Genomic DNA, 21,281 nt, shown 5'->3' with positions numbered 1-21,281 from the left:
ATAGTAAGCGTAAATAAACCTTCCTTTCCTTAAATTGCTTTGTCCCAGCAAGCAGACATATCATTTAATAAACCTGGTCCTTTCCCTGATGGCCAGACATAAGCATATTTCTATTTACTGTAGTTCATTTCCAAGAGAATCTGAATTCAGCACATATTCACTGAGCCTGCCCCATGAGACAAGATATAGGCCTGCTGGGGCTTCTTGTATAAGAACAGAATCATCTGTCTGAAGGAAAACCAGAACCAACACATGCTGAATGGACATCTTTTATCTTGTTTATTCACTTGACCAGCAATCAGTGAAACATTCTGTATGAATGTTTGAATGGAAAATTGCACTTTCAGCTTACTCTCTGAAAATCACTGTCTTAAATGTCATCAAATGGAGGTGAAAGAGGCAAACTGCATAGTTCCCATCCCGCATTCTTGTACCTTAGTACACAATACCAAACTTTGCCCTCCAGAAAGAGCTACCCAAGGCTCTGTAGTCACCCAGAGCTCTTGCATATCTGTGTACTACTGGCACATACATGATCACAACTATGAACAAGGGTTCTGGAGGAGGAAAGAAGCTGCGGTGTGGATCAAGCAAAATGTGTGTGTGTGTGTGTGTGTGTGTAAGTGTGTACGTGTGCAATGTATATATGTGTAATTATGCAAGTATATACCTGTGTATGTGTATATGTATCTATATGTAAGTGTGTATGTGTGAATATATGTGTTCATGTTTAGTAGTAGAAAATGAAGAGAGCAGGTCATAATCTTAGAGAATTCCTGTCCTCTGCCAAGAACACAAGGTAAGCAAGGCTTCAGAAATAGAAAGTGGACTGATGTGTTCTCATCCAGTTAACAGTGTATCAAATGGTTTTAGCTAAACTAGGAGAGTTCCACGACATTTGTATATAGTTATGCTTTTATTCTTTCGAGTTTAATTGCCTATTCTGGGGTGTTAAGAGCCTTAAGGAATACCTGGTTCAGTAGCCAGGCCTCGATTTCTGTTTCCATATCAAACCCTATGGTACATAACATGATCTACCCAACAGCAATGGGCATGATTGAGGCCACATGAAAGAACGAATAAAGTTCAGTCTCATTTTTTTGTGGAAAACCAATGGATGCATTCTCTTTCCCACTGTTAAATTCATTTAGATGATAAAGCCCTGCTGTGTTTTTAGAGTGAGAAGAAAAAAATCAGGGCAGGAATGAAAAAGAGCAGAGATATGGAATGAGACAGTCAGTATGCATATTATGGCATTAGCTGACCAAATGGTAAGTCTCCAGCTAAACAGCCACTAGCTGACCAAATGGTAACTCTCCAGCTAAAAGGGCTTTGGTTATTCAGCTATAAAAATGTGGATAATGATCTCATAGGAATGTGGGATGTAATATATGGAAATTAAATTTCTGTGTTTCAAATTACTCACATTTAATGTAAATGAGGCAATATATGTAAAGTGCTTAACCACTACCTGACACACAGTAAGTGCTTAATAAATGTTAGTGTTCTCAGGACCATGATTACCTGCATAGATTTGATAATCTTATCACGAAATAAAAGAGAATGTTTGGCAAAAACAAATACAACAACCAAGCCTCCTGCTTAAGCAATGTATTAGCTCAAGATATTACAGCACAAACAAAAGCCCATTTTGTGACTCATTTCTGCTTCGCAAACTGCCTGTTCCTGCTGGGGACCTCAGCCAGGAGTCAATCTTTAGTCTAGCATTCACCTCAGCTCATGTGTGTGTGTGTGTGCACAAACAAGAGTGCACAGCCCTTGCCATCTCTAAGGATCGCAAAGAAATGGCACTAAAAGTGAGTGATTTGAAACAACTGAAATTTAATTAAAAACAAAATTAAAAGTTGTTCCAAGCCTGGCACTTCAGCCTGTGAGACTCAGAGGAAATTAGTAAGTGCTACTAATAGCTGGGTCCAATCCACAAGGCTCCACAAAGAGGCAGAGGGAGCAGAGAAGATGCATACCTTTTAGATGGAACAATTAAAAATCGCTTCTGAGAAATAATCGCAAACAGCTTCCCAGGGTAAAAAGGACCATTATTTCCACTAGGAGAAAGAGCACTGAGACTCCCAAGTAGCATCCTCTGTGGCGACACAGAAGGACAGGAACAGAACATGTTAGAGATGGGATGGATTCCTTTAAAGAGTATTTGGTACATGCTATCTAAAATTCTGACCAATTTATTCAACCTTTGAAATTAGATAGTCATGTTGCTTAGTGTAATCAGTTTTCTCCAGGAATGTACATAATAAATACCAATGTCAGCTGGAGGATGGACAGGAGAACTGGCCATGGGAATTATATGGGTGGATATGTAAATATATATATATATATATGTATATATATATACATATATATATATATATATCATATGCATGTTTGATCTGCTCTGAGTTTGAGATATGGTATTCAGAAGCATCTCTATGAGATTCCTGACTGAGGGATGACTGGAGAATTACTATAGCTCTTCCAGCAAGAAGGAAGATACAGGGAGTGGTCCCAAGCACTAAAAAGTGGTGGGGGGAATGGGTGCACACCATCAGAGTGGGAGGGTTAAGCTTCACATGAGCGTTAGCTGACAGAATGGAGCAGGACAATTCTATGTATATGCATACAATCAGAGCAGATGGCAAATGTCCCATTGCTCACAGCCTCAGTTCTCCTGGGCATACAAAGGGAACAAAGTTGCCTCTTCCCGTAGTAGAGTGTCTGTTCCTTATTCATCCCTATAACCCATTTCATTGCATTTCCACCAACCAGGTTGACCTTATTCTATCCCTGCAACCATTCAGACAGTTTGAGACCCCCTGTTTCCTCTGCCTGCGCACATTTCCCTTGTCAGCCCCTCACGTCTGTGTCAATGCCACCTCTTCACAGTGACCTTTCCCATGATAAACAGCAAGCTCAATCTCTCTTCTTCCTCCTTGGTTTAATTTCATTCATATCTGCTTAACCTTCCAGCACTGTTTACTTTGCCACTCTGAAAATCTGCTTCAATCTTTGCTCATTGAGAAAATAAGAATCATGAAGGCAAAATATGTTCTGCCTTCAGAAGGCCATTTTTATTACCTCATGACACATACAGAACATGGAATATTTAACATGTCAGCATGTTCTGATTGATTAGATAAGGTATTAGGGGTAAAGTGTCTTCCATACTGTCTGACATTTTGGAAACACAAGATGAATTTTAGCAGCTATATTATTATTATTTCTTATAATTGTTGTTATTATTCTCTCATATATTACAATCTGATCACGCTTTTCCTCCTTCCCTTCTATCAGTCTTCCCTCCATTTCCTCTCTGCTCCAGAATCCACACTCCACTATCTCCCCTCAGGAGGGAGCAGGCCTCCCAGGGACAGCAACCAAACATGCATAATATGCCACAATAAGACCAGGTACATACATACCATCACATCAAGGCTGGGCAAGGTAACCCAGTAGGAGGAAAATGGTCCCATAGATACGCAAAAGAGTCAGTGTCAGTGACCACCCCACTCTCACTGTTAGGAATCCCACAGGAACACCAAGAACTCAGCTATAACCCATCAGTTTTTATTATGAATACTGATCAAGAAGTTTACTTAGATTCCTAGTAGTGAGTGGTTCTCTGTGGGGGTGGGGTGGAAGTTTGGGGATTGAAAATGAGGGCAGAGATTTCCAAATGCAAGAGACATCTTTTCAGTGACTCTGAAATAAGCACAACTTAGTATGTTCCTGTGCCTACAGGGTGTCTTGTCTGCCTCCATGAGGTAAGCACGGGCTGTGACAAAACCATGTGGTCCTGAGTGTGCAGGCAACAGTTCAATTGAAGAGAGGCTGAAGGTAATTCTCCTTTGCTCAAGCCATTCTTATCTAACCCTCAAACACGCTCTTTCACGGAGAAGCTACAATGTTCTCTTCACATTCTATGTTGTCTAAGACGCTTCCCAGGACAGCCTAAGTAGGAACATCATTAGCTCTCTTTTGTCTTGTCCTTTCAGAGCTTTGAAACTGTGAAGCTTATGTTTCCTTGGCTCATTAATATTTGGGGTCTGAAAATGAAGTTCGAATAGTGACTATAATCACAGTAGTGCTACTGAATATTTCAGACCTTTTGGATTTTATTTATTATCTTGAATGGGGAAAGGATCTAAATATATAACTGTTATTATAAGCTGCACACTGGAAAAAATACGATGGTTATAGAAGAGTAAAAAAGAATCCTTGCTGGAAGGTAGTACATTTGGAGCATGATAACAGTCTATAAAAAAAAAATCACCAGCCTTGGAATTTAAATATATAGGAAGCATTGGGGGTTGAGAGCAAGGATGCCCGCTTTCTCTGCAAAGTCATAGAACATTGTCTTTAGATGTCACACATGAGCTGCAGGTGGAAGACAATGTGTGGCTGGAGTGGAGGGGCTAGAAGATTGATGCAGGAAAGAAATAGTATTTTCAAGAGATAAAAAGAGAACCCAAGCCTTCAGAAAACATCTGGCATATATAGCTGGAGTGTGTGAAGTCTTATGTGGGGAATAATCACAGATGAGAATTGAATACAGCTTCCTGTTATAATCATCTATAATCTAGGAAATCGCCAAGCCCTCCATGTGCCCTCACCCTGTGCCCATCTGCTTCCTTTTAAGGTGGTAGAAGTTACCATTTTTAATGATTTCATATTTCAAATATGACATCAGGTCCCTAGGCCTCCTTTTAGGCTTCTTTTTCTAATGCCAGTCCAGCATCCAGCCCATTAATGTTGCATTTAAGTCTTTTCAGGAAATACCCATCTCTGGAAGCTTCATATTCTTGAGTCAGGCCAGCACCTGTGTAGGTGCAGAGGCCTCTCTCCATCCTCCACCTTGGTCCACATAATGTGGTAAGATAAAACTGCAACTGTTCAGGCATTCAGCAGAGCAGCCTTCAGATAGCTGACAAATTAATTTTGCTCACATAGTACAGCGACATCTTTTACTAATAATTTTCACGCAGACAGGGCTTTAAAGGTCCCAACACTGTGTGTTCTTCAGAGCTGCTTACATTTTTTCCTTGCCGTGCTTCCGCTCATTTCCTTCAAATGTGGTCAAGGGGTTGGATCTGATTCTTGATCTCATATCAGGAAGACGGTGCATGAGTGGAATCAATAACAACTGGCGTCCACATGTAGGACTGGCCCTGGCAGCTAGTAGCCATCTGTTCTCCACAATGACACTCCAAATTCTGGTGCATCTGAATCTTCTTTTTTCAGAGGATGAGGCTGGAGTTAGGATTTGAATCCGCAGACTCTGGCATTTGGGCTCTAACTTTTGCCGACCACACCTCAGAGCCCACAAAAGGGACTTATTCCACCTGCCTTCCTCTTCCTTTGAATAAACATTTACAATGCGGGGGATGGAATCCAAGGACCCGTGCATGGTACATAAGCACAGTGCCACCATCAGCCTTCATTTGGGTTTCTTAGATTGATATGTTTCTTACATCGGTGTTCTGGCCCTCATGGATTCCAGAATGCCCATCAGCTGTGACTCTAGTCCCTCTGGACGTCCAAGTGTAACCAGTGGCTGTTTCCTTGTTACAGCTCTAGCTATTTAGGACTCCCTCACTATCATTCTCATCTCTGATGCCCTCGTTCAGACCTTATCATATGCAGCAAAACAGCAGCGACCCTCACAGAACTGCTCCTTCAAAATTTTATAGGCTCAAGTCCTTTTCCCACAGTGTTCAGTTAGTTCATTGACCTTAGGAATTTGAGGCTTTGTGTAAATCAGTCACCTCTCTGACATCAAAGCAACAGCTTCAGAAACAATTTCATACATATTGCGTGTGTGTGTGCACGCGCGTGTGTGTGTCAGATGCAAGACACATATCTAATAAGTGGGACGATATAGATTTGAACCTTATGAATGGAATTTTTACTCTCTATTTCATGTTCTCCTCATCATCCCACCCATCTTTAGTCCTTGGCACATTAAGCTTCTTCCAGAATTTGAATCCTGATCCTGAGTTCAGCAAATGTCAGCTTCACATCTGAAAGTATGCATTCACTGATGAAATTGAAACAAAGGAAGGCATAAACAGGACATCACAGGTAGCCAATGGCACAGACAAGTTCAGCTCATGATGCCTGGGGCATTAGCAGAGATTCCAGAAGTTACCAACAGCTTCTAGGAACACCAAGGGTGAACAGCTGCAGACATATTTGCTTTAGATTCCCAGAGGGGCCTGCTGAGGAAGAAAGCTAAATAGCAAGGCTTTGCTGGGTATTGAGTGCTGGGAGGGGGATGCACCGGTTGTAATTATTCCTCTCATCTCATAATCTTCCTTCTGGAAAACTGCATTCTTCTTCCTCTCATCCTCTCACTGGCACCGAAGATGCTGCAGATCCCTTGGCATCTGGAGCTGAGAGTTAGAGATGGGGATATAGCTGCCCCACCACAGCCACTTCCCACCACTTTCCTTTGCATCCAGACAGCCTTGGGAGTTTGCATTCCCCAGAGAAACTTGGCAGTGATCCTTCTAAGCTTTCTTCAAATGGCAACTTGTGGGCTGTGGAAAGTTTGTTCAGCTGCCTCTGCTCTCAGCATCTACACCCAGGGACTGTCTCACTACACAGATGGGCCGGGACCAGCTTGAAGAGACACGACTGGAGACACTGACATGATACTAATAGATCTTACTCCTCACAGCATAAATGGGTATTTTTAAGTTGACCCAGAAGTGTGCATATTTATGGGGTACAGTGCAATACTTTAACACATGTAAGCATTGTGTATTGAATAACTCAGGGATAATATTTCAGTATATTCGTCACCAAAACATTGATCATTTCTTTTGATTTGCAAATAGTTAACAGCTTCTCCTTTCTGAAAATAGAATAAATTATTGATAACCATGTCACCACAGTATGTTATAGGACACCAGTGTATAACCCTCCCCTTTAATGGCATTTTTATATCTAATGAACAATCTTTTCTTTTTATTCTGTCTCCCCTCTCCACACTCCAGAGCCCAGCATTGTACTCTTTTCCACCATGAATTCAACACAATCTAGCTTCTGTATGAGTGGGGAAATATGTGTCTGTCTTTCCTTACCTGGATTATTCTATATTATTCTATAAGTTGTAATATCCTGCAGGTTTCAAACACTAGTATTTTTTCCACTTTCAAAATGTTCAAAAGGTAGCAGAATTACAACAAAGAAAGCGAGGTGTAAAGAAGTAGAGCTTCACCTAGAGTCATGAAATACTAATGGAGGACTAGACTTGAGGTTATTTTAGTGATTGAGTGATCTTTTAAGCAAATTCTAGCCATGTTAATATGAATGATTCTTTCTGCATGCGTGACACTGAGTGATTTAAATGACATCCTTATTCTCACATGACCTATGTATGTTCACACAGTCCTTACAATATAATGAGTGGCCATAGTTCATTAGGTAATCTAACTAATTGGGGAAATGCTTTGCAAAGCATTGCACACAGGAAAGGACATTCAACAACAGCTCTATTAATGATTCGGTTTATTGGTTGTTGTTGTTATTGCAATTATGAGGACATTTTCACATAAGGTTCTCACAAATGCAGAGAATAGTGTCTTATTCTCTTACTGTGAAGTGTGCCAACAACTACAACCCACTAGGGAAGCATCTTCAGTTTGAGGACCTAGCTTGGGCAACATATTCTAAACACCTTTCTTCAGCAACGTCAATCATTCATAGCTTACAGTCTTTAGTTATCCCTCATCTGCTTCTTCACAGCATCCAGTAAGACACCATTATAGGACATCCACACTTTAGTTCATCTTGTAGTTGTCACTAAACTGGGAGATACAAGAAGTTTGATCTTACCTATCTCTACATCCCTAGAATACGAGCAGGTCACAGAGAAGATGATATGCAAAAAATGTGCTGACCAGAGGGCAACTAGTAGACAGCAGAGGAAAGAACATGAAAAGCACCATGCACTAAACTGTCAGAATAAAGTAAAAGTACTCTTCAAGAATTTAAGTACTTAGTTTATTTTTTCTAGTTGAGAGAAAGTGAGCTCTCTAGCATGGCTCCTTTACTTCACTAGCTTTATGCAGGAAACTCTATGCACACAAACTCTAGTTCAAGCCTTGTGTTGTCTTTATAAATAGGAAAAGGATCAACAAGTAACAAGAAGAGGCAAACCCTGCCATTGTTGTATTCGTTTGTAAAGTTGGCAGGGAGATTCAAAACTGTAGGAGGGTGGAAGCCTTCTCTCAGCTGAGTGTCCTAGCATTGTGTTTAGACGAGGTAGCTGGAGCTTGCGATGGTAGTATAATACAGCAGGTCTCGGAGAAAGGAGGCAGAAGGGTTTAGATATCACCTCTTTGTGTGCTGCATAGCTTGTTTGAACTTGCTGTGTCACTTCTACATTCTAATCCAGCCCCCACTCACATCATTTGTGAACTTCAGGCTACGATGGTACAATATCCACCTAGAGGAACTCGAGCTCCATCTCACGGGAACTCCCAACCTCCACTCTGTCCTTGCAGTCTAAAAGGAAATGAAGCCTTACATTTAAAACAACAGGAGAGAATGACTATTGAGATAAAACTGAATTTTACTATCCTTTGTAACCACCCTCTGTCCCCCACTTCCTGGGAACAGAGTTTTGAACTCAGTCTGCTATCAAAACACAGAAATTAGTCTCTAATTGTGGACGTCAAACACAGTTTTCCCCTTTGTGAGGAACAAAATTAGTACCAATTTATTCTGGTTGGAAGCCAAGCTAATATCTTAAGATAGAGTGCCATTAAAACTCTCAATCCCACTGGCTGTTGTGATAGCTCTAAAGCCTTGCACATGTGCAGCGGCTCAGAAAGGTTTCCCTGGGTTTGTTCTTCCCCAGGCCCCTTGTCGCATTTAACCTGGGGATCGGTTACTATTTAAAGAAGAAATGGCTTGAAGCATATTTTTTCCTTCTACATTTTTTTTTTGAATTTAGGCTTTCTTAATGAAGAGGTTTGGGGGGAAATGAGTCTACTTTAGGGGGCAGCCACAGTTCCTAGCATTGGTGCCAAGCCGTTGCTGAGCAAGTTGCCCATTAAATATAAGAATAAGAGAGAAGTGAAAAAAGCTTTCACAGTTTGTAATTATATTACCAGTTTCATTACACATCTCATTTGAATTCTGACTGAAACCTAGCCTTGCCTTCTGCCTGCACTTGCTCACGTACAGTTATTAAGTCTGGGTTGGAGTTCAACTTCTTCTTCCTGGTTTCAGCATATTAATATGGTTTATTGGTATTTCATTGCCTCCTCCCCCATGGGCATTCTGAATCTCAGCTCAATTTATATTTTTTCCTCTTCCTGGACTCTGAGATAATGCTTGTTTCATTTTTGTGTCAGCGTTGGGGTGTGAATTTGATTGGAGTTGCTTATCTTTGGGATGAGTACACAAACTGTGGGGAGGGAAGTCAGCCACAGGGGGCAGCTTTGGAGTTCTGGCACTATTATTCGTGATGTTGTATCTTCTCAGGACATCTGGATCTACCCGCCACCTGTTTCTTGCTTCATTCTTTGAAAAGGTACTGTTTATTATATATTTGCCATGTCAGAGTGTCCATTAGGCACTATAATACACTGGGGACATGAATACCCTGCCTCCTTCGCTCAAGAAAAATTTTAACTCTATCCATTATAGACACTTCATTTTTTTCCCACTAGGCAAATGTTTCAGGGAAAGAGAAAACTGTTCTAGGTAATGTTCTAAGTGCTAACCACAATGTATAGAACAAATATCTGATATAATCTGCAGTCAAGTAGAACAGACTGATACTAATCAAATAGTTGTGCAATTACAAATAGAAGATCCGTCTAATAAAGGAAAACAGTTGGGTGGAAGGGGAGCACTTCTCAAAGGATCTATAGAAGACTGGGCGGAGAAGGGGAATTAATCACAGCTGAATAAATGCGATAAATGGGAGAAGTAGAGAGGGCAACACATGCGAAACACCTGGGGTAGACGCCCAGGAGCATTTGAGAATTTGGCATCTAAGGGTCGGAAGAGCATCTCAGTCTTGATAACAAAGCACAGTGGAAGCCACTGAATGGTTTTATGGAAAGCATAACTTCTTGTGATTTTTCTTAAAATATAATCATTTTAAGTTTCAAAAAATTGAAGCTAGGAGTCTTGTTTTAATGCAGTAGAAGAAAAGTTAGAGTACTGCAGCCATTTCAGTGCTATACAAGCTGCAGTTCCGAGAGAGACTGTGAAGCCCTTTGAAAAGGAAAACATAGGCGCATGAACTACTCTAAGACAGCAATAGTATCTTGGGGGTATGTAGTGAAGGTGTTATTGAGAAAGAAGAAAGATCATCAGGGCTTAGAAATGGGAGGAGGACAAATCATTGAAGTGCGGAGGGTTGCTCCTCACATAGAATAATGAACAGGACAGGCTCTGGAGAGCAGCAGACAGAAATAAGACAGTCCACTTGTCTTAACAACATTAAGTGTATGCCGATGAGTTAAGAATGAAAAAAAAAAAAAAAACAAGGGCCACACTGTGCAGCACCTCCACCAATTAACCCACCCCATGATGTTTCTTTGAACACCTGTGATTAACGTTGAACATTTTAAAACAAAGCCTGGGATGAGTCCAAAGAGCAGGGTGCCTGAAGAATGAGTCTCTGAAATAAACTGCCTGGCAGCTTGGGGCTAAGCAGTCACTTTCAGTACGGTGTAATTTTCCCTTCTAAGGCCTGAAAATACTCCTCCCATGTATTCAAATTACTGCAAACTAGCTCTGCAGCCAATTTTGAACCTCATTCTTCATTAAAGGCACAAAGCCGTGTATTAGCTTAGTCTCCTGGGTTGAAAGACAAGAAGGAGGTGTGGGAAGCAGATAACTGCAGACAGGATTCACGGTGAACAAATGTGTGTTCAAAACATCCACAGCGTGGCATATTAATAAACTAGGGACTCCTGATATGAGGGCATTTATACTTGATTTTCCAGGCTCAGAAAGAACTATCAGAATTTAAATGACTCAGTCATAAGTAACAGATGAGACTTGACAACCCTCTTACTTCAATCAAGATGAGGTTAATAGTTTAAATTTACCTGAATAAAAATAACCATTTTAACAAAAGTATATTTCTACAATAGTCATATATAAATGTATGTATATATGTATATGTATATATATATATATATAACTTTGTTGGTATATATCCTGTCTCCCTCTGTGTGTGTGAGTCTCTCTCTCTCTCTCTCTCTCTCTCTCTCTCTCTCTCTCTCTCTCTCTCTTTTTTTGTATATATCTATGTGTGTGTTTCATGGCATGCATATGCACAAGAGCTAAATTCATGGCTGGTTAGAAAACTATTCAAGACACACTGTCTCTGCAGTGCCAACTCTTCAGAGTTTTACATTATTTCTAATTCTCATCAAAGAATGGGTACCAATCGTGGATGGAATATTAAATATGAAATAAAAATATTATAAAAATCTTAAAAATGAAGCTGTTTGAGAATTCAGATTCTGACAAAATAGTTATCAATGAAACTGAATATATGCTTAACCCAACTCATGCCTTCTCCTCACATCCATGATTTCACAGAATGGGGGTCATCTGTCCTCCCAGGTTTTCTGTGAAGATGGGGACTCACTACCTTGCAATGACCCCCTTCTAATATTAGAAAATATTGTCAAAACTATTAGCATTTATATAACTTATTGAGCCATTAGGTCTTAGGTACCCATCTAAGAGCTTTATGAGAATTATTTCATTTATTCTGCATGGTAATTCTATGTGGTAAGTAAGCCACTATTCTCAATTTATAGATAATGAAACTAAAGCTTCAGAAGTTTAGGAAGTGGGCACCAAGTCACACAGTTAACAGCAGAGGAAGACATTTCCAAAGCAAGGCTCCACATTCCACACTCTAGTTTAGCCTTTTGAGGTCTCCAAAACCTTGTCCTTTCAACAAGATTAATCATTATTGAGACTCATTTCTGGAACTGTGGTTAAAGCAGAATTAAGCTTTCATATTTTCTTTTCTTCTATATAGTTTTTCTTCACTTTAACCTTTATTTTTCCAGGTATGCTAAATGAATATGATAAATTCTGCCTCATAATTTTAGTTCATGAGTTAAATGAAGACGTCTAAGTAAGTAAGTTGTATACAATAAGGTATACAACAGATGTATTCAATAATTTTAGCTCCCCTTATAATACACAGCAAATCCTAGGTCAGGAAACCTGTGCTAGACTGGAACTATGTCACATAATTAATCTAAATAGATCTATCATTCACATGAAGTCTCTTTTATTGGCTTTCTATATTGAGTGGAGATATCCTGTCTTAGAAGGGATATTTCTAGGGATGGATTTCAATCTTACCTGATAATTATTTGTCAATTGTACATAGCAGTATTGATGAGGCTTAGACTCTGTTATTAGGGAAAATACATCATCCAACTTAATGGCAGAAAACTCACATTGTATTTAGTGCTGTGCAAAACTACTGGAGTTAGTTATGTTCTCAGACAGACCCACCTACGGGACACTGATAAGTGAAGAGGAAACTAAAATGCTTTATGAAGACTCCAGGAGGCCGCAAGGAGTGACTACATGTGTTGCATGGAAAGAAAGTCACACTTACAGAGATACTGGAATATAGTATGGTTTGGAAAGAAAGTCTCACCAAAAGACTCATGTGTTGCATATATAGTCCCCAAATGGCGCATACCATCATTAAAACGGAGAGTGGATAATGAACATTCTCGTGTAATCAAATGATCCTTAATTGCACCACATCTTAGTGGCATTATTGGGAGGTCAGGCACAGTTGAAAGAAATAAGTCACTGGGTGGGGAGTACACCTTCCGATGATGCATATTACCCCTTCTCCTCTGTTTACTCTCTAGTTAACCCAAGATGAGCACTTTGTTCTACCACACTTTTCTTCTATGATGTTATAACTTTTCTAGAGGCATGAAGAAATAAAGGCAGGTGTTCATGAATGGGAATTCTGAAACTATGAGCTGCAAAACATTTCTCATCTTTTAAGTTGTTTACCTGAGGCATTCATTGGTTATGATCATGGAAAAATAACATATATCATATCTCTCAAAATTCCATTGAGACACCACAAAGGCCTCATAAATACCAGCGTCTGCCTGCAGAGTCTGATTAACTAGTTCCTAGGGGTTATTAGACATGTACACATGACTTATAGATAGCAGCTAGAGAAAATTGCTGAATTCGGTAAGCCTATATACAGATTTATACATTGCTTCAGTGTGTGCTTAGCCAACAAAAGCCATAGTGGCCCCTACAGAGTCGGGAGGAGGGGGAAGGGTAAGAGTTGTCAAAGGCTTGGACAGCAACTGTGTCAGTATCGATTGCTCTTGCTGGTTGGACTCTGGACAAGTGCTATGTCGTTTTGACCTTTACCCCATAATGGGCAGAAAGCATCAAGTATAACTATAAAGAAACACAAGGTCAGAATTCATTTTCTTCTGAAGACGGGACACATTAGTCAGTCCCATCTAATACTTCAATCTTGCGGACAGCTCAGTGAATACGGTGGATTGAGAAAGAAAGGACCAACACATTGGCAGTTTGGAGTCCAGGGGGACAGTGAAAAGGGATGAAAGCTGTCCTAGCAATATGATCCTTAGGAGATCAGGTTTCTACTGGAGTTTCTTAGAGCTAACACGAGCTGCTCTCCTGACAGGCCTCATTGTGGTTTCTTCCCCCACATACCCAGTCATTTTAAGGAAACTATATGTAATCTAATTATATAAATATAGGTAAAATATTATTTAACTTTACACCCTCTATTTGTATTTACATAGTTAAGATAGATCATCATGCATTTCTGACTGTCAGTGCAAAATGATGACAGTGGCTCATGAGAATACGCAGAGTCACCACATCCTCCTGCTGTGTAACAGCCTGCTTTCTCTAGGAGCTAGAGCAGTACCCTGCCCCACTACACAAACAAATGATTTTTTCTAGACTTTTCTCTACTCCGACGAAGACTGGCTTTATCAATGAATTCCTGTTCCTTCTGTGTCAGCCATGGATAGTAAGGACCGTGTTGGACTAGTATTGAAAGGGTAAGATGAGCAACAGAAGCAGAGATACGAGGACTTGTAGTCAAACTGGGAAACCAGACACAACGTCTTCCTCTTGACTTAAAGTGCTACTTGAACTTAGTACTCCCATGGACCCTGAGAAGATGGATGACCATGGTGTGTTCCTCTTTTGAATTGGGAAAGTCACTTCCATATGGTAGGAAGATACATCCCAGTTTCCAAATTATCTTTAATTTCTCCCTATAGAGGCAGTAATGTATTTTGACCACCAAAATTTTCTACATCATTTTAAGGTATCATTTTATTTTCCTGTTCTCCAGATAGAGGCTGTGTGAAAATTTGCCAACTGCCAGAAGAAGTAGGTGTCACCCTCATAGTATCCCTATGAGTCAAATGGAACTATCACCCCAATTTTGTACATACAAAAGCCCAGTCAAAGAAGGGAAAAGTAACAAACATTTGATTTAAGGTCTGTATCATTTTTATCTCCGTGGTCTTAGCCACTGAACTTTTTACCCCAGCATTGTACAAGTTAGTCTCTGATGACCAACATTTCAACATATGTGCAAATCAATAACTAAAGCTCGGGTATCTCTGTCTCTTAAAATATAGCAGCTAGCGAGTGGTGCTTGGTGAGCGACAGTGAGTGTGTGGAGCTAGTGGAAGGTCATGCACAGTAGTATGAATTTTCACTGTAGCTTTATCCAGCTAATATTTGTCCTTACAATCCTTCCATCTTAATTTTGTAGCCAAACATGGACTCTGGCAATTCATCTAGCCCTGAACTCTGTGAACTTAATTCCCTATATTTTCTTGTGAATTCTGTTTCTTTTATCTCCTTTTGCCTGTCTATCTGCCTGCACATCCCCCCCCCTCTCTCTCTCACACACACACACAGTCTTATAAGTACATATGATTCAATAAGGATGAAACACAAGGTTTGCATACAGATAAGAAAAAAACTGGTGTTCAAAATGTGTACAGTGTAGAACCTTGAGAGTGTGGAATATTTACACATTAGAGTACTACTCAGTGGTAAAAAACAATGACTTCTCGAATTTTGCATGCAAATGGATGGAAATAGAAAACACTATCCTGAGTGAGGTAACCCAGACCCAAAAAGATGAACATGGGATGTACTCACTCATAATTGATTTCTAGCCATAAATAAAGGTCATTGAGTCTATAATTTGATATCCTAAAGAAGCTAAATAAGAAGGTGAACCCAAAGAAAAACATATAGCTATCCTCCTGGTTATGGGAAGTAGACAAGATTGCCGGGCAAAAAATTTGGGATCTTGGGGGTGGGGTAAGGGGAGATGGGGAGAGAAAAGTGAGGAGGGGAGGATGGGGGGAACTTGGGGAAATGAGATGATTGGGATAAAGGAAGGTTGGATAGGGGAGCAGGGAAGCACATATCTTAATCAAGGGAGCCATCTTAGGGTTCGCAAGAGACTTGGACCTAGAGGGGCTCCCAAATGCCCAGGGCGATGTCCCTAGTTAGTTCCTGGGGCAGCTGAGGATAGGGAACCTGAAATGGCCCTATCCTATAGCCATACTGATGAATATCTTGCATATCACCATAGAACCTTCATCTGGCAATGGATGGAGATAGAGACAGAGACCCATACTGGAGCACTGGACTGAGCTCCCAATGTCCTATTGAGGAGCAGAATGAGGGAGAACATGAGAAAAGAAGTCAGGACCACAAGGGGTGCACCCACCCACGGAGACAGTGGGGCTGATCTATTGGGAGCTCACCAAGGCCAGCTGGACTGTGACTGAAAAAGCATGGGATAAAACCGGACTCTGAATATGGCAGACAATGAGGGCTGCTGAGAAGCCAAGGACAATGGCAAGGGGTTTTGATCCTACTTCATGTTCTGGCTTGATGGGAGCCTAGCCAGTTTGGATGTTCACCTTCCTAGACCAGGATGGAGGGGGGAGGACTTTGGACTTTCCACGGGGCAGGGAACCCTGACTGCTCTTCAGACTGGAGAGGGAGGGGTGAGGAAGAGAGGAGTGGGAGGAGGGGAAGGGAAATGGGTGGCTGGGAGGAGGCGGAAATTTTTTTTCTTTCAATAAAAATAAATAAATAAATAAAAGAATGTGTACAGTGACAAGTTTACACTATCTTTAAAGTAATTTAGTTGTATGTATAGTAAAAGTATGAAGAATGAAGTTGATTTAGAGATGGAGGAGAGTTCATTGTGCACACTCCATGTCCTACAAAATTATTAGCTACAAATTATTCTAGACAAAGAGAAACAATGTCTTCAGTTTGTCTTTAGTTGTCTATACAGTGTTGAGTTCACCAAGCTCCAGTGGATAATTTCAAACCCATGATCAAAAATATGTCCTTGACTGAATTCGATGGTCACAAAACAAACAGATGTGATTGTGCAGCAGGAACTTGTATGGGGACAGGGCTGTCACGGGTGGGAAGTGAGAGTGACCAGGATACAGAGTAAATGAGTATGAAGATGTCAAAGAACATGTTTTAAATACTAAGGACCAAAATGCAAAATTAGTTGCATACTCACAAATATCTTTTTAAAGTAACCACGCACAGCTGTAATAGTAAGATGAGGAGAAAGGTTTGGGGAGTAGGTGCCGGCACACCCCACTGGAGGAAACAAATTCCATGGATGTCTTTCGAGGGCACTTTAGCAATAGACATCGAGCATCTTAATCAGTTCCTTGGACACATTTTGCTAATGACCATGGTGACTACAGTGTCTCATTAATTCAGTTTAATTGGGTGAAGAATAAATGGTATAATTTTGCAAGATACTTGCTATAGAGAACAAAATATGAGTATTCCCTAAACCACTAAAAAATTCTAGTAAAAATCATGCAGTTTTCCTTGTCATAAGCTTTTAATTACCTAATACCCTTTGGGGGGCATTTTAAAATTGAAACAAAATTGAGAAGTTTGATCAAACTCTTAAGATTTTTTTAAGGAATCCATTCCTTCTTCACTCATGTTTTTGAATCTTCCTTTAGCTAATAAACCTTACCTCATACATATAGTAAAAGCACACGTTAATTTAATTCTAATAATCAGGCATTTCGGTAAGCACTTGTTTCAATAAGTGCTTCTTCTAGACCATGGGATGCCCCTTGTTTCTGTGCTGTAAATTAAAGAATTCCGGGGTTGTTCCATGAATGGTGATATTGACCACTGGGATATACGGTGACAGGAAGTTATAGGTCATTTTCAATGTTGGGCTCTTACCATCTGCAATGAAGTGCTCAGGCACATGCAAAGTCACCTTCACAGTAAGTGGACAGGACATCTGGTTGCCACACACCATTGCCAAGATGCAGGAACTCACAGCAATCAGTGTCAAGGCTGTCTTGTTCACTGGGCTTTTCAATAAACCTGGAAAAGAAATATACAAAGATATAACTTTATCCGGTGAGCATATGGGGATAGTACAGAGGTAAGTGATCCTATAGTTCTCTAGTGTGGATATTAATCAAGAGGAAAAGGAAAAGAAAAGGGAAAGAGTAAGGGAAGGTTGAAGGGAGGGAGGGGTAAAGAGAGGGAAAGAATAGAGGACATGAAATTGGGATGAGGCTATGTTGTGTAGTACTTGAGAAGATTTAGAGGGAATAATTGGGGGTGGACATTTTTACAAATGCACAAAATCCTCCAGAACAAAGAGAAATTAATAAATAAAATATAAAATGTTATGACAGTGTGCTGGAGACAAACCATGTTTTCCAATCTCTTAGTGGATTTTGACTTAAACATCTGAAAATAGGCTTGCTATTTCTTTTGGGGAAAAATAAAGAAACCAGTTTCTAAAAGTCAGCAATCCTGCCATTCCAATTTAGATGGTGCTGCTGATAATAATAGAGCCTTCAACTTCCTTTAGAAAGTAAGTGAAAGTGGGCAGCCTTACATATAGTTATCCTCCTGGATAATGGAAGTAGACAAGATTGCCAGGCAAATATTGGGACCTCGGGGGTGGGGGTAGGGTGGGGGTAAAGGAAGATGGGGAGAGAAAAGTGAGAAGGGGAGGATGGGGAGAGCTTGGAGGAATGGAATGGTTGGGATGGAGGAAGGGTGGATATGGGGGCAGGGAAGTATATATCTTAATTAAGGGAGCCATTTTAAGATTGACAAGAGACTTGACTTTAGAGGGGTTCCCAGGTGTCCAAGGAGATGTCCAGCTAGTTCCTTGGACAACTGAGGAGTGGGAGCCTGAAATGGCCCTATCCTATAGCCATATCACCATAGAACCTTCACCTGGTGATGGATGGAGATAGAGACAGAGACCCACATTGGAGCAGTGGACTGAGCTCCCAAGGTCCAAATGAGGAGAAGAAGGAAGGAGAACATGAGAGGGAAGTCAGGACCATGAGGGGTGTGCCCACCCACTGAGACGGTGGGGCTGATCTAATGGGAGCTCACCAAGGCCAGCTGGACTGGGACTGATGGAGCATGTGATCAAACCGGACACTGAACGTGGCGGTCAATGAGGGCTGACTGAGAAGACAAGGACAATGGCACTAGGTTTTGATCCTACAGCATGTACTGGCTTTGTGGGAGCCTAGTCTGTTTGGATGCTCACCTTCCTAGACCTGGATGGAGGGGGGGGCCTTGGACTTCCCATGGGGCAGGGAACCCTGACTGCTCTTTGGACTGGAGAGGGTGGGGGTGGGGATAGGGAAGGGGAGGGAAATGGGAGAAGGGGAGGAGGTGGAAATTTTTAGCAAAATTAAAAAAAAATAGTAGTATGCTTATATCATTTAGATATGGGATTTAAGCTTGAAATAAAATTTAGTCTATGTAAACTTAAAAAAAGAAAGTAAGTGAAAATACATTATGTGGTTGCACTTACTAAGAGGTAGCAGAACAAAGCTGATCTTTGAGGGAAGACTATTCTGCATTCAAAATTGAGGCTTACTTCTTAAGTTTTGGATTTAGAATGTTACCAGAAGCCCTATGTATTGCAAGCTTGATTCCACAGTAACCCAGGTTCCAAACTGGGATTCAAAAAAAAAAAAAAAGATTGCTTATAAGTAGCCCATTCTTATCAACAGATAAATGCATTCATTCATGAGTTCATGGTTGGAGGAACTGCTGGCAAGGAGGTGAGGACCTAGGTAGAGGAAATAGAACATGTGGTTGAGACATGTCCTAGAAGGGTATTTTTTTTTTATCTTTGACCCATTCCTCCCCATTCTACTGTTCTCTTTGATTCCCAGTCACAACGAGATCTAGAAACCATGAAACCAAACCTTTAGCCAGGATGAATCTCCCCAACTCTACTTTTATTTTGTTGTGTATTTTGTCAGAGCTATGAAAAGTTGACCCATACATTTCTCATTGGCTACATGAGCTGCTTCATTCTCCAAACCTCTATTTCCTGGTATCCTAGATAGTTTTGTCAACTTACTACAAACTAGAGTCACCTGGGAAGAGGGACCCTCAATTTAAACTTTAAAATTTCCTCCATCAGATCATTTGTTGGGCATTCTTTAGGGATGTTCTCTTGATTGTTTAATATTAGAGAAAGGCATAGCTTACTTTAAGCAGAACCACACATAGACAGGCAGTCTTAGATTGTATAAGGAAGATGGCTGAGCAAACCAGAGGAAGCAAGCCAGTAAACAGCATCCTTTGGTCTTCTTTGCTTCATTTCTAGCCTCCACATTCCTGCATTGAGTTCTTCCCCAGTCTTCCCTTCATGATACACTAACTTATAAGCTGAGACAAACTGTTTCCTCCCCAAGATGTTCTTGGTCATAATTTTATCACAGCAACAGAAAGTAACAAGAATATTTGTCATACATGCTGAGGATAATATTAAATACCTCACAGGACTGCCATAATGATTACATGATGATGCATATATAATATCTGCCATACAGAAACATTTCACAGTCAGAAACTGTTTAGAATGATTCAAATTCACCAGCATGGTCTGAATACTTACTTTGTGAAACTCACATGTCACAGAAAAGAATGGAATATTCCATGACTTTGGATATGACAGAGACAGAAAATTGCTTGCTTTGAGCACAAAGATTTGAGTTTAATTTCTAGAACACATATTTTTAAAAAGTCAGCATGGTGGTTGGTATAGAACTGTGATCCCAGGACTGGGAGAAAGAGAGAGGCAGACTCTTGGGGTTCACTGGCCAGCAAGTTTAGCCTGCAAGGCAAGTTCTAGATTCTAGGACAATGAAAGACCATATCTCATAAATCAAGGTGACAGACCCTGAAGAACAGCTGTGGTTGACTTGTGGCCTTCATATGCATGAGCACATGAGTATGTGTGCATACAGAGACAAGTCCATCTGCACACATATGAACATGTACTTATAATGTCCACCATTGACTATCCACTACTCTTCAGGACTTTATATACACACTAGGAGAAACAGACTTGTCCTCCCCTCATTAGAATCCTAAATAAACTGCATTAAAACCTAGACAGAAGGGCAGAGTGTGTGAAGGAGAATTCTGCATGGGTAAATTAAGTAATTTTATGGAAATAGTGGAAAAAGTTAGATTAGCTCTACATGGCCAGGAGTTTCTTCAGTAAACAAAGACCTGACAACCCCTCTGACCCTCATTCTTTGAGCTTTTCTTTTTGTCTCTTCTTTCAAGGCTTAGATCATTGACTTTACACTGTATTTTTCAAATTTTCTTTACCTCTTCAACTGGGAAATTGTAAATATGTTTGAGGCCATCCACAAGCATGCCAAATACAACTCATTAAAAACAATATATTTTCTCTAAGTTCCCTCTTGTTTGAGACTTTTTCAATACTGAATGTATTACCATTTAGATGACTACAGGCTTAAATGTCATCTCTGGGATTTTATATTCTCTATTTTTATTTTTTTAAATTTTTTTAAAGTTAAGAAATATTTTAAAAAGTTATTTACCACTGTGTACTGACACAGATTTTAATTCAATTTTACTTGTTAGTTTTATTGATCAGGGACACACATTGAGAAAAAAATTAAAGTACTGTTTGATTAAAATTGTTTCAAGGAAATGGTTTAGTGGATTGTACAAAAATGATACTATGAACTGGACTCTGTCCTGAAAACTCATGTAAGGAAGCCCAACCTCAATTACAACTTTACTTGGAAGAAATATTTTAAGTTTAAATGTGAGGGGAAAAAATAGATTAAACAAACTCATAATGCAGTTTTTAAGAGAAAAAAAGCGGGGAAGTG

The 21,281-nt window shown here is 40.2% G+C and overlaps 1 protein-coding gene across 1 annotated transcript in view; it reads right to left on the bottom strand.

The window, feature by feature from the left end:
- The window catches only part of Astn2 (astrotactin 2), a 671,847-nt gene that overhangs the window by 548,653 nt on the left and 101,913 nt on the right, over nt 1-21,281 (bottom strand). Inside the window, exon 4 of the mRNA XM_050121817.1 lies at nt 17,314-17,460. Coding sequence (XP_049977774.1) covers nt 17,314-17,460 — 147 coding nt within the window. The remainder of the gene's footprint in view (nt 1-17,313; nt 17,461-21,281) is intronic.

The sequence above is a fragment of the Alexandromys fortis genome, unplaced genomic scaffold (assembly GCF_014885135.2).
Source record: "Alexandromys fortis isolate MF-2015 unplaced genomic scaffold, M_Fortis_MF-2015_v1.1 scaffold_183, whole genome shotgun sequence".
NCBI classification, from domain to species: domain Eukaryota; kingdom Metazoa; phylum Chordata; class Mammalia; order Rodentia; family Cricetidae; genus Alexandromys; species Alexandromys fortis.
The sequence above is the reverse complement of the archived record's forward strand: the minus strand, read 5'-3'. Positions and strand labels throughout refer to the sequence as shown.